General features: G+C 38.6%; 1 protein-coding gene across 2 annotated transcripts in view; it reads right to left on the bottom strand.

Annotated features, from left to right (window-relative positions):
• Positions 1 to 14833, bottom strand: part of TRIM36 (tripartite motif containing 36) — a 57979-nt gene that overhangs the window by 27170 nt on the left and 15976 nt on the right. For both annotated transcript variants that reach the window (XM_033181519.1, XM_033181518.1), the window contains exon 2: positions 13840 to 14074. In XM_033181519.1, coding sequence (XP_033037410.1) covers positions 13840 to 14074 — 235 coding nt within the window. The remainder of the gene's footprint in view (positions 1 to 13839; positions 14075 to 14833) is intronic.

The following is a 14833-nucleotide window of genomic DNA, read 5'->3' as shown; positions in this document are numbered from 1 at the left end:
CACCAGCAAGGGACCCAAACCAAGAAGAAATCCCTCATTTACCTGAAAAAGAATCCAGGAGGTTAGTTATTAAGCTAATTGAGGAGACACCAGAGAATGGCAAAGCCCATTGTAAGGAAATCCAAAAAATGATACAAGAAGTGAAGAAAGAAATGTTCAAGGAAACAGATGGCATACATAAAAACAGAAACCTTCAGGAAACACTGGACACATTGATAGAAATGCAAAATGCTCTGGAAAGTCTTAGTAACAGAATTGAACAAGCAGAAGAAAGAAATTCAGAGCTGGAAGACAAAGTCTTCGAACTAACCCAGTCCAACAAAGACGAAGAAGAAAGAATAAGAAAATATGAACAAAGCTTCCAAGAAGCCTGGGATTACGTTAAAGGACCCACCCTAAGAATAATCAGCATTCCTGAGGAAGAAGAGAAATCCAAAATCTGGAAAACGTATTTGGGAGAATAATCGAGGAAAACTTCCCCAGCCTTGCTAGAGACCTAGACATCCAAATACAAAAAGCACAGAGAACACCTGGGAAGTTCATGGCAAAAAGATCATTGCCTAGGAACACTGTCATCAGGTTATCAGTTAAGACGACGGAAAGAATCTTAAGAGCTATGAGACAAAAGCACCAGGTAACCATAGGGAAAACCTATCAGATTAACAGCAGATTTCTCAGCAGAAACCCTACAAGCTAGAAGGGATTGGGGCCCTATCTTCAGCCTCCTAAAAAAACAAACTTACCTGCCAAGAATTTTATATGCAGTGAAACTAAGCTTCATTTATGAAGGAAAGCTAAGAGTCTTTTTCAGACAAACAAATGCTGAGAGAATTCGCCACTACCAAGCTTCCTCTAAAAGAACTGCTAAAAGGAGTTCTAAATCTTGAAACAAATCCTGGAAACACATCAAAACAGAACCTCTTTAAAGCATAAATCTCACAGGACCTGCAAACAAAAATAAGATTTAAAAAAACAAAGAAAACAAGGTATACAGGCAAAAAATAGCACAATGACTGGAATGGTACCTCATATCTCAATACCAACTGAATGTAAATGGCCTAAATGCTCCACTTAAAAAAAAGATAAAGAATTGCAGAATAAGTAAGAATTCACCAACCATCTGCTGCCTTCAAGAAACTCACCTAACACATAAGGACTCATAAAAACTTAAGGTAAAGGGGTGGAAAACGACATTTCATGTGAATGGACACCAGAAGCGAGTAGCTATTCTTATACCAGACAAAACAAACTTTAAAGCAAACCAGTTTAAAAAGACAAAGAAGGACATTATATAATGATAAAAGGTCTTGTCCAACAGGAAAATATCACAATCCTAAACATATATGCACCTAACACAGGGACTTCCACATTTATAAAACAATTACTAACAGATCTAAGAAATGAGATTGACTGCAACACAGTAATAGTGGGAGGTGTCAATACACCACTGGCAGTCCTAGACAGGTCATCAAGACAGAAAGACAACAAAGAAACAATGATTTTTTTTTTTTTCCTTTGAGATGGAGTCATGCTCTGTTACCCAGGCTGGAGTGCAGTGGCACAATCTCAGCTCACTGCAATCTCCACCTCTCGGGTTCAAGAGATTCTCCTGCCTCAGCCTCCTGAGTAGCTGGTATTACAGGTGTGTGCCACCAGGCCCAGCTAATTTTTGTACTTTTAGTAGAGACAGGGTTTCACCATGTTGTCCAGGCTGGTCTCGAACTCCTGACCTCAGGGGATCCTCCCGCCTTGGCCTCCTAAAGTGCCAGGATTACATGCGTGAACCACCATACCTGGCCAGAAACAATGGATTTAAACTATTCCTTGGAACAAATGGACCTAACAGTTATATGCACAACATTCCATCCAACAACTACAGAATATACATTCTATTCAACAGCACATGGAACTTTCTCCAAGATAGACTGTATGATAGGCTACAAAATGAGCCTCAATAAATTTAAAAATATTGAAATTATATCAAGCACTCTCTCAGACCACAGTGGAATAAAACTGAAAATCAACTCCACAAGGAACCTTCAAAACCATGCAAATACATGGAAATTAAATAACCTGCTCCTGAATGAGCACTGGGTCAAAAAAAAAAAAAAATGAAATCAAGATGAAATTTAAATATTCTTCAAACTGCATGACAATTGTGACACAACCTATCAAAACCTCTGGGACATGGTAAAGGCAGTGCTAAAAGGAAAGCTCACAGCCCTAAACACCTATTATCGAAAAGTCGGAAAGAGACAATCTAAGGACACCCCTCTAGGAACCAGAAAAACAAGAACAAACCAAACCCAAACCTAGCAGAAGAAAGGAAATAACCAAGATCAGAGCAGAACTAAATGAAATTGAAACAAACAAACAAACAAAAAACCACAAAAGATAAATCAAACAAAAAGCTGGTTCTTCGAAGATAAATAAAATGGATATATCATTAGAAAAATTAACCAAGAAAAGAAGAAAATCCAAATAAGCTCAATAAGGAATGAATCAGGAGATATTACAACTGACACCACAGAAATACAAAAGATCATTCAAGGCAGCTATGACAACCTTTACATGCATAAACTAGAAAACCTAAAAGAGACAGAAAAATTATTGGAAAGATACAACCTTCTTAGCTTATTCAGGAAGAATTAGAGACCCTGAAGAGACCAATAACAAGCACCAAGATTGAAACAGTAATGTAAAAATTACCAACAAAAAAAGTCCAGGATCAGACGGATTCACAGCAGAATTCGACCAAATATTTAAAGAACAATTGGTACTAATCCTGTTGACACTATTTCAGGAGACAGAGCTAGAGGGAACCCTCCCTAACTCATTCTATGAAGCCAGTATCACCCTAATACCAAAACCAGGAAAGGACATAACAGAAGAAAACCACAGACCAGGCTAGGCGTGGTGGCTCACGATTGTAATCCCAGCACTCTGGAAGGCTGAGGCGGGCAGATCACCTGAGGTCAGGAGTTTGACACCAGCCTGACCAACACGGAAGAAACCTCGTCTCTACTAAAAACACAAAAAAATTAGCCAGGTGTGGTGGCACATGCCTGTAATCCCAGCTACTCTGGAGGCTGAGGCAGGAGAATCACTTGAACCCAGGAGGCGGAGGTTGCGGTGAGCCGAGATCACGCCGTTGCACTTCAGCCTGGGCATCAAGAGCAAAATACTGCTTACAAAAATAATTAGCTGGGTATGGTGGCAGGGACCTGTAATCTCAGCTACTCAGGAGACTGAGACAAGAGAATTGCTTGAACTGGGGAGGCAGAGGTTGCGGTGAGCCGAGATCGCACCACTGCACTCCAGCCTGGGCAACAAAGAGCGAAATTCTGTCTCAAAAACAAAAATAAAAATAAACTACAGACCAATATCCCTGATGAACATAGAAGTTAAATTCTTAACAAAATACTAGCTAACTAAATCCAACAACATATCAAAAAGATAATCCACCATGATCAAGTGGGTTTCATACCAGGATGCAGGGATGGTTTAACATATGCAAGTCAATAAATGTGATACACCACATAAACAGAATTAAAAATAAAAATCATATGATCATCTCAATAGATGCAAAAAAGGCAATCGACAAAATCTAGCATCGCTTTATGATTAACACTCTCAGCAAAATCAGTATACAAGGAACATACCTCAATATAATAAAACACATCTATGACAAACCCACAGCCAACATAATACTGAATGGGGAAGAGTTGAAAGCATTCCCTCTGATAACTGGAACAAGACAAGGATGCCCACTCTCACCACTCTTCTTCAACATAGTACTGGAAGTCCTAGCCAGAGCAATCAGACAAGAAAAAGAAATGAAGGGCAACCAAATCGGTAAAGAGGAAGTCAAACTGTCACTGTTTGCCGATGATATGACTGTTTGCCTCAAAAACCCTAAAGACTCCTCCAGAAGGCTCCTAAAACAGATTAAAAAATTCAGCAAAGTTTCAGGATACATTAATGTACACAAATCAGTGGCTCTTCTATACAACAACAGTGACCAAGTTGAGAATCAAATCAAGACCTCAACCCCTTTCACAATAGCTGCAAAAAAAACCTAAAATACAAAACAAAACAAAACAAAAAACAGGAATATACTCAACCAAGGAAGTGAAGGACCTCTACAAGGAAAACTACAAAATGCTGCTGAAAGAAATCATGGAAGACACAAAAAAATGGAAACACATCCCATGCTCACGGATGGGTAGAATCAAATATTGTGAAAATGACCAGACTGCCATGAGCAATCTACAAATCCAATGCAATCTCCATTAAAATACCACCATCATTCATCAGAGACTTAAAAAAAAAAATTCTAAAATTTACATGGAACCAAAGAAGAGCCTGCATAGCCAAAGCAAAACTAATAAGCAGAAAGACTAAATCTGAAGGTATCACATCACCTAATTTCAAATTATACTGTAAGGCCATAGTTATCAAAACAGTATGGTACTAGTATAAAAATAGGCACATAGACCAATGGAACAGAATAAAGAACCCAGAAATAAGCCCAAATACTTACAGCCAACCGATCTTCAACAAAGCAAAGTAAAACATAAAAGTGGGGAAAGGACATCCTTTTCAACAAATGGTGCTGGGATAACTGGCTAGCCACATGTAGGAGAATGAAACTGGATCCTCATCTCTCACCTCATACAAAAATCAACTCAAGATGGATTAAAGACTTAAATCTAAGACCTGAAACTATAAAAATTCTAGAAGATAACATTGAAAACACCATTCTAGCTTCTTCTGGGAAGGGCGGAGCAAGATGGCCGAATAGGAACAGATCCAGTCTCCAACTCCCAGCGCGAGCGACACAGAAGACTGGTGATTTCTGCATTTTCAACTGAGGTACTGGGTTCATCTCACTAGGGAGTGCCGGACAATCGGTGCTGGTCAGCTGCTGCAGCCCGAACAGCGACAGCTGAAGCAGGGCGAGGCATTGCCTCACCTGGGAGGTGCAAGGGGGAAGGGAATCCCTTTTCCTAGCCAGGGGAACTGAGACACACAACACCTGGAAAATCGGGCAACTCCCACCCCAATACTGCGCTTTAAGCAAATGGGCACACCAGGAGATTATATCCCACACCTGGCCGGGAGGGTCCCATGCCCACGGGGCCTCCCTCATTGCTAGCACAGCAGTCTGCGATCTCACCTCAAGGCAGCAACAAGGCTGGGGGAGGGGTGCCCGCCATTGCTGAGGCTTAAGTAGGTAAACAAAGCCGCTGGGAAGCTCGAACTGGGTGGAGCTCATAGCAGATCAAGGAAGCCTGCCTGTCTCTGTAGACTCCACCTCTGGGGACAGGGCACAGCTAAACAACAACAACAGCAACAACAACAACAACAAAAGCAGCAGAAACCTCTGCAGACGCAAAAGACCCTGTCTGACAGCTTTGAAGAGAGCAGTGGATCTCCCAACACGGAGGTTGAGATCTGAGAAGGGACAGACTGCCTGCTCAAGTGGGTCCCTGACCCCTGAGTAGCCTAACTGGGAGACATCCCCCGCTAGGGGCAGTCTGACACCCCACACCTCACACGGTGGAGTACACCCCTGAGAGGAAGCTTCAAAAGCAAGAATCAGACAGGTACACTCGCTGTTCAGCAATATTCTATCTTCTGCAACCTCTGCTGCTGATACCCAGGTAAACAGGGTCTGGAGTGGACCTCAAGCAATCTCCAACAGACCTATAGCTGAGGGTCCTGACTGTCAGAAGGAAAATTATCAAACAGGAAGGACACCTATACCAAAACCCCATCAGTACGTCACCATCATCAAAGACCAGAGACAGATAAAACCACAAAGATGGGGAAAAAGCAGGGCAGAAAAGCTGGAAATTCAAAAAATAAGAGCGCATCTCCTCCTGCAAAGGAGCGCAGCCCATCACCAGCAACGGATCAAAGCTGGATGGAGAATGACTTTGACAAGATGAGAGAAGAAGGCTTCAGTCCATCAAACTTCTCAGAGCTAAAGGAGGAATTACGTACCCAGCACAAAGAAAGTTAAAAATCTTGAAAAAAGAGTGGAAGAATTGATAGCTAGAATAATTAATGCAGAGAAGGTCATAAACGAAATGACAGAGATGAAAACCATGACACGAGAAATACATGACAAATGCACAAGCTTCAGTAACCGACTCGATCAACTGGAAGAAAGAGTATCAGCGATTGAGGATCAAATGAATGAAATGAAGCGAGAAGAGAAACCAAAAGAAAAAAGAAGAAAAAGAAATGAACAAAGCCTGCAAGAAGTATGGGATTATGTAAAAAGACCAAATCTACGTCTGATTGGGGTGCCTGAAAGTGAGGGGGAAAATGCAACCAAGTTGGAAAACACTCTTCAGGATATCATCCAGGAGAACTTTCCCAATCTAGTAGGGCAGGCCAACATTCAAATTCAGGAAATACAGAGAATGCCATAAAGATACTCCTTGAGAAGAGCAACTCCAAGACACATAATTGCCAGATTCACCAAAGTTGAAATGAAGGAAAAAATCTTAAGGGCAGCCAGAGAGAAAGGTCGGGTTACCCACAAAGGGAAGCCCATCAGACTAACAGCAGATCTCTCGGCAGAAACTCTACAAGCCAGAAGAGAGTGGGGGCCAATACTCAACATTCTTAAAGAATTTTAAACCCAGAATTTCATATCCAGCCAAACTAAGTTTCATAAATGAAGGAGAAATAAAATCCTTTACAGATAAGCAAATGCTTAGAGATTTTGTCACCACCAGGCCTGCCTTACAAGAGACCCTGAAGGAAGCACTAAACATGGAAAGGAACAACCGGTACCAGCCATTGCAAAAACATGCTAAAATGTAAAGACCAACTATACTTGCACACATATGTTTATGGCAGCACAATTAGCAGTTGCAAAAATGTGGAAAAAACCCAAATGCCTATCAATTGAGTGCAAAAAGAAACTGTGGTGTATATATACACGATGGAATACTACTCAGCTATAAAAAGGAATGAATTAATGGCATTCACAGTGACCTCGATGAGACTGGAGACTATTATTCTTAGTGAAGTAACTCAGGAATGGAAAACCAAACATCATATGGTCTCACTCATAAGTGGGAGCTAAGCTATGAGGATGCAAAGGCATAAGAATAACACAATGGACTCTGGGGACTCAGGCAGAAAGGGGAGGAAGGGGGTGAGGGACAAAAGACTACAAATAGGGTGCAGTGGATAGTGCTCGGGTGATGGGTGCACCAAAATCTCACAAATCACCACTGAACAACTTACTGATGTAGCCCAACACCACGTGTACTCCAATAACATATGGAAATTAAAACATTTTTTAAATAAAATAAAGAAAAATAATGATGGCTTGGAAAGGTAAGGAAGTAATGTAGAAATGCAATTTTATATGTCAAATTGAATCTGATATTTGCAAATTATGTGAATACTAGCACCTTGCAGAATCTATTATTTTTCCCACAAATCTTTCCTTCAAAGATAGATTAAAAAGTCAGCATAATTTTAAAATAAAGACTCCAAAAATTTTCAAATTGGTTTATAGCAAATCCCCTAAAAAAGTCAGCTTTCAGTCATTCATTTAACCATTTAAATATCAAAGAGAAAATAAAGTATTTCAAAACAAAGAGAAGAGAGTCAGTTCCTAACTAACAGGTTGCAAAGCTCTGCCAGTTGCATCCTCTCCGATATTTTGGCTGCGACTTCCCCATCGCTATCCCTGACAGTTCATGAACTACCTCTCCCAATGGTGGACACTACTGTTGGGCTTTTGGTGTTTAGCAGTGGCCTGATACCTTATGCCGCCACCTTAATGCTTCTTTTGGCACATTCTATTTGATGCCTATGAGTTACATTTACCTTTTGGGTATTATATCGGCATTCTTCACCCTGTAAAAATTATTTTTCTCAGCTACCCTCTGAATCAAAAATGGGTAGTAGCTTTTTTTAAAGCAAACTGCTCCTATCTCTCCTTCTAATTACCAAATTTCAACACTTAAAATTTATATTCTCGAAAGCCTGTAAAAGAAAGAATTATACATGACTTCTAATCGTGGTTACAAGATTTTTAAGTCAAGAAATGCAGAAGAAAGAGAAAAAGACAGAAAGGGGATAAATTTCAAGTGTTATTCTCCCATGAAACAGAGGGTGGTATCACCAGCATCCCATAAAAAAGCAGTCTATGTTATTTTTAAAGGTCAACTGGAGTAAAAATAAATTTTAATAAGATAGGTTGCCCCATCTTTTACACAGAATCAAATATTTCAAAAGTCTAAAAAAGAAGTGTACACTTACCCACAAGTGGGTAAGACCTCAATGCTAAAACTCTGATGCCAAGTACTTTAAAACATCAACAAAGACTCTATATGTATAAAATGAGCAAAGATATCATTAAATAGAAAAATAATCAATACCTTTAATCACATTTTTCAATACATAAGAAAGCATTAGCTTATTTAACCTTTTACATGTAGCAATATCAAGCTTTGCTCCACTAAGCAAATGTAAAGGATTTTTAAGATACCATATACAAAAAAACATACAAAAGCGGTATAAATCATTTTCTTCAAAAATATTTTGTCATGTATATCGACAAAATGCAAGCACCAACAATCAGTGTTCTCTTTAAAAACATCAGAACTTGCTTAGAAATGTAGTCCTGTTGACCTTTAAGTCATTTCAGCCCAATTTGTTCACTCTCTACACAATTTTGAAGACTTGACCACTGATGTTTAAGAACCTTACACAAGATTACTTAATTTAAATCTAACACCATACTGCCTGCGGCCACAAAAGCAATAAAACATTTTCTACCTCTCCACCCCACAGATCTCCGTTGTGATGCTGCGAACAATGAACAGAAAGCTGGATTTAGAATTTAATTTCAAAGAGAAGATTCACAACTTGTTAACAAAAGAGAAAGCGGTAATTGTGTCCTGAAAATAATACAATTATTGAATTAACAGTAAAAATGTGTTTTTCCTGGTACACATGGTATTTATGAAGCCAGTAGTATAAAACATCCATCAAGCAATCTTACTAGAATCATTATGATATAGCACTTAATACTTAGCACTTAGACAATACTTTGTCCTATATAGATTTGTATTTTTAAACAATCATACTTACAGTAAATGTTGCAAATGCAAAGTGAAATCAAACATCCTTTGTTTGACTTTTTACTGACCTAAAAATTGTTAAAAAAAACAAAACAAAACAAAAAACTAAAACTGAATATACTCAGGTTAGACAATGGGAAAATACAAAATGGGGGGAAAGCTTACATACATATGATCAAAAGTATACAGTAATATGGCATTTATTTGTACACAATTTAATATGCTACTGTGTTATGCACACAAATCTCACTCTCCTTTAAAGGTACCCTTCAAAAAAAAAAAACTGTCAAAAGTCTAATGCAACATTATCTAAAAGAAATATATGAGCCAAAACTACAATATACTATGTTTAAATTTTCCAGTATATATTAAATTTTCCAATATATTAAAAAACAATTGAAATTAATTTTAATAACGTTATTTAACCCACTATATCCAAAATACTATGATTTTAAAATGTAAACAATATAACAACGATTAAAGATCATTTCACAATCTTTTTTATTCTGTGTATTTTAACTCACAGCATATCTCAATTCAGACTAGCCACATTTCAACCACTCAATAGCCACATGTAGCTAGTGGCTACCATACTGGAAAATCCAGGTTTAATTAATCCCTTTATTAGACCAGTGACAAAACCAGACTGGGTGCAGTGAATAACGCCCGTAATCACAGCACTTTGGAAGGCCAAGGCACAAAGAGCACTTGAAGCCAGGAGTCTGAAACCAGCCTACGCAACAAAGTGGGACCCTCATTTCCACAAAAAAATTTAAAATTAGCAGGGAGAGAGTGAGTGGCATGCACCTCTAGTCTCAGGTACTTAGGAGGCTGAGGCAGGAGGATCACTTGAGCCTCAGAGTTAGAGGTTACAGTGAGCTCTGATCAAGCCATTGCACTCCAGCCCAGGTAACAAATAGAGTGAGACCCTGTCTCAAATAGATGTCTAAAGGATAAAAATTTAAAAAGAAAGCTGTCAGAAAAAAAGGAATATTACTCATGAATCTACCAGAAAAAGGATTATAGGCAAATGCCCAATAAATAGAGGCAAGTAACATCACATTTGTACTGCAATGACTTCTACTAGTTTAAAACTGGTAAAAGACAATCCTAAAATTTGCATTAAAACCTCCAGGAATGATTTCTGTACTTACAGCATTCTCGCCCTTTGGGTGCTCTCTCTTTATTAACTTGCTCTGTATGTGTTGTTGAGAAAGGACTATGCTCTAGTAATAAATCTGTTATAAAGCTTTGTACAGTGCTAAGGGGTATGTGTCTTTAAAAAAAAAAAAAACAGGAGGTGGGTCTATCTCGTTCATTGTTCTTAATCATTTAGCCATATCTGGTAACCAACAGGTACTCAAATGTTTGTTGAATTAATGAATTCCACTGGTATTCAATAAGGCGTAGAACTTCAGTGCCGGAGATATGGCATGTGACAGAACAACTGGCCCAACCTACCACCCACAGCAGAAATACCCTCCACAATATTGCAGACAGTGGCCACCCACCCACTGTTTTAAACAAAGTCTTCAAATACTGATGTCCCAAATGCTGTCTGGGTCACAGCCAAAGATACGTTTTGGCTGTCCTGCCCTACTGAGCTGGTGTGGTATTTTTAAATAATCTGAATTGAAAATATTTAAAAACCAGATTTCACATGGAAACCACTATAAAGTTTTTGTGAAAAACCAATAAATCTGACAATCTGGCATCTTCAACCTTGATAGTGCAAGTGGTTACTGCCCCCTTTAACAAGGAATCTGCTTTAGACTCCACAGTCCCAAACCACACCCTACTTCTCCACCAGGGAGTCCTAAAATCAGTTGGCTGCTGTCCCTTTGGGCTGATAGTTTTCTTATAGTAGTTGAGATAAAGGGAAAATCAAATATTTATTGTCTCCATATTTACAGCAAAAAAACTAAAATGAAGGGGAGTCCTATATTTATTATGCCTGGGGCTCCCTTCATTAATGCACCTGTTTGGCCCTGCAGCATCGAAATTTGACACCTGATGTAAACACTTCTAGTGGCAGGAGTCTGATATACTCAGCCCATTTCATTTCTGGGGACAGCCTTAGTGGGGGGGTGGTGTGTGTGTGTGTGTCTTCTTTCATGCTAAGTTAAATGTGCTTTCCTATTCCATCTACACATTGACCTGGGACCTCTGCTAGAGATACCCAGCACACTCGTTCTATCCATAAGAAAGCTATCATATTCTGCAGTCATCCCTTCTCATCTCCCGTAATCGTTCTTTACCCCTCTCAGGACATAATCTAACTTCACAGGGTTCTTCCTAAAGAAGAGGGAGAAACATCTCAGTAATTCTACTTCGTATCTAGACAGTGAAATGTATGGTGTAATGGAGCTCATATTCCAAAAGACAAAAGTCATTTTTACTGAATATAAGCCATTGTGGCATGCTCTGTACAAATTCTGTGGCAGAGGTTTCTCATTCAACATCCATTCAACAAATATTTATTAAGCATCTACAGAGTTCCATGCTAGGTAAATTCCTGAAAACAGAAAATCATTCATCTAGTTCTTCATATGAATCACACAAAAAACTAGCCAAATCTTAATATTAAAAGCCTACAGAATTTCATGAAATATGTATATAAGCGCAAACTAATTATAAGTAGAACTATCTAGTACAGAACTAAAATGTTGTTTGTGCTAAATATTAATATACAAATAGTTTTCTTTGGTCAATCAAGCAGGGGTTCTCAATCAGTCAATGAAGATATACCAACAGAATATCAAGTTGTTAAGCTGGTAGGACTGATTTCAAGCGATGCTGTCTTTCCCTCCTCAGTATGCCAGATTGGTAGCAAGGGAGGAAACATCAAGATGATGACCTCACAAGGATCATGACCCTTTATAACTTCATACTCTCTGAATTTTCTGTTTGCCTGATGTGACGCTGCTTGTTTTTTTGTATATACATACAACTTCCATATGTGCAAAATATCATCCAAGTAACTAGTGATTGCCATCTTTTTTAAAAAAAGAAGAAGTTTTAATAGCAGCATATCTACTCTTCTCCATTCTCTCTGATGGAGCACACATAAGTATCACCCAAGACGACTCTCTATCACAGAGACCAAAAGAAGATAACCTTCTCTAAAACGTAACTTAGACTCTTTTCTGAAAAGTTTTTTTTTTACTAGATTAAAAAGTTACTCCTAGAGTTTAAGAGGGAGAAACTGACAGAGTGGACAAAAAGATTAAACTTGAAACTTCAAAGCCCAAAATGGGAAGCGCTGCTCTGAAGTCTGATACTTAGGACCACTACTGACTCTCCTCCATAAGGACATGCCTAACATGAGCCTGTACTATTTCCACTCATTTTGGTCCTTGCAGCTGACTTCTGTACTAGTATTTGGCCCTGAATTTCAGTGTCTCCAGTGATTTCAAGTTAATTTTGATCTGCATTAATCCTGCAACATCTGTCCAGAGAAAAAGTAACATTATCCCAACAAGAAACAATTTAAACACTGGCTATGTAATAAAGATATACGTGCTGTACATCAATTTCATTTTCTATACATTACTACAGAATTCTACTATTTATGACATTCAAAATCCTTCTTTTAAAAACAGACAAAAATGGATGGAGAGGCTGGAATAAGTTGCTCATGCCCATAATCCCAGCACTTTAGGGGACCAAGGTGGGCAGACTGCTTAACCCTAGGAGTTTGAGACCAGCCTGGGCAACATGGTGAAACAAAAATATGTAAAAATTAACTGGGCATGGTGGCACCCGCTTGTAGTCCCAGCTACTCAGGAGGCTGAGGTGGGAGGAGCACTTGAGCCCAGGGGAGGGAGGCTGCAATGAGCCAAGATCGCACCACTGCACTTCAGCCTGAGAGACAGGGAAGACTCTGTCTCAAAAAAAAAAAAAAACAAAAAACAGGGATGAGGGATAAAGAAAATAAAACCCTCAAATGGGACCAGAAGGGACAAAACAACAAAAAATAATTCCCTTAAAAGTTATCTAGGACTAGCCATTAGGTAGTCCCACTCCTTAACTCTGCAGTATTTATTTACCTATTACCATATATGAATTATCAATGTTTTCCTAGTTAGTATTTCAGTGGTCCATTATTTTATGTATCAAGGACTCACACAGTCAGAAAAAATCCTAAAGAGAAACACAGGATTTTTTTTTTTTTCTTGAGACGGATTTTCACTCTTGTTGCCCAGGCTAGAGTGCAATGGTGCGATCTCGGCTTACCGCAACCTCCACCTCCCAGGTTCAAGCGATTCTTCTGACTCAGCCTCCCAAGTAGCTGGGATTATAGGCATGCACCACCATGCCCAGCTATTTTTGTATTTTCAGTAGAGATGGGGTTTCCCCACGTTGGTCACGCTGGTCTCGAACTCCTGACCTCAGGTGATTCACCCACCTTGGCCTCCCAAAGTGCTGGGATTACAGGTGTGAGCCACCGTGCTCAGACTTACAAACACAGTTAATAAGGAGTTTAACACAAAGTTCATGTTCAATATCCAATATCTACTTTAAGTATGAATCAAAAGCCAAGAGTTCATTTTGACATTTCAACAGTGAGGGAGGACCCTTTATAACTACAGTTCCGATTTATTCATCTGGAAAAAGTAACCCTCAAGATGACAAAAATAATTTTCCTTCCAGTTATCACTGAATATATATCTATAAGCTTACCCCCTCCACCACCGCAGCCCACAGTTCTAACACATACCTGGTCTATTAATTCGGTCAATTTTATCCATACTAGGGGAGGGGAGCCGAAGTCGAGGACTGCTTTGATTGGAGTTGTCTGATCCCACATCGTTGAATGAATCATCAAGAGTCAGCAGGAGTTCTTTTACACATTTATGACAGATACTATGTTGGCAAGGGAGAATCAATGGGTGGGTAAACAGCTCCTTGCATGCTGGGCAAATGAGCTCCCTTTCGATATTCTTAATGGTAACCTTAAATTGAGAGTAAAACAATCCAGTTAAAGGCTCTTAGTGGGTAAATATATTAACATTCTTATACCTCTTGAATAAGTACATGTGTTTATTTTTCCGAAAAGAATTAAGAAAATGATTTTTAAAAAAAATTTTAAATTTCTTTCCCCAATAAAATTTGATACCATCAACTGCCCTCAACACCCATAACCCAGAACTGAAGGAACATGAGATAGTAAAGGGCAAAAATGAAAAGAAGAGAAAAATTATGTAAAATATTAGAGGACCATAATATTCTATCAAAAATTACAAAGCCATCATTCGAATCTCCATCACCAGTGCACTGATTTAGGACTTCAGTGAAATCCTAAAAGTAGATCATGTCAATAAAAATTTTGAATATAGCACTTACAGTAAGACTATATTCCTATTTAGTGAATTAACGCTGTAACTGGCAAATAACAGGAGCTATTAAACACTAGCTGAGTCAGTATGTTCATGGAACCCCAGTTGGTATCTATTTACAAGCCGAATTATCAGCAATTTTCTATATTAAATGCGACCATTTTTCATATGCTGCAACTGTAATGCAGCTAAAATGCCTGAGGTTCTAATGCTGTATATCAAAGCAATTATCTTAAAAGCACTTCATGAATATGTATTAGTCTATTTTCACACTGCTATAAATACCTTTATATTTCTTTATATGAAGATACTTCTTTATATAAAGATACTTCTATATAAATTACCAATTTATAAAGAAATTTATAAAGATATTTA

The sequence above is a fragment of the Trachypithecus francoisi genome, unplaced genomic scaffold (assembly GCF_009764315.1).
Source record: "Trachypithecus francoisi isolate TF-2019V2 unplaced genomic scaffold, Tfra_2.0 Lachesis_group2, whole genome shotgun sequence".
Classification (NCBI taxonomy): Eukaryota; Metazoa; Chordata; class Mammalia; order Primates; family Cercopithecidae; genus Trachypithecus; species Trachypithecus francoisi.
The sequence above is the reverse complement of the archived record's forward strand: the minus strand, read 5'-3'. Positions and strand labels throughout refer to the sequence as shown.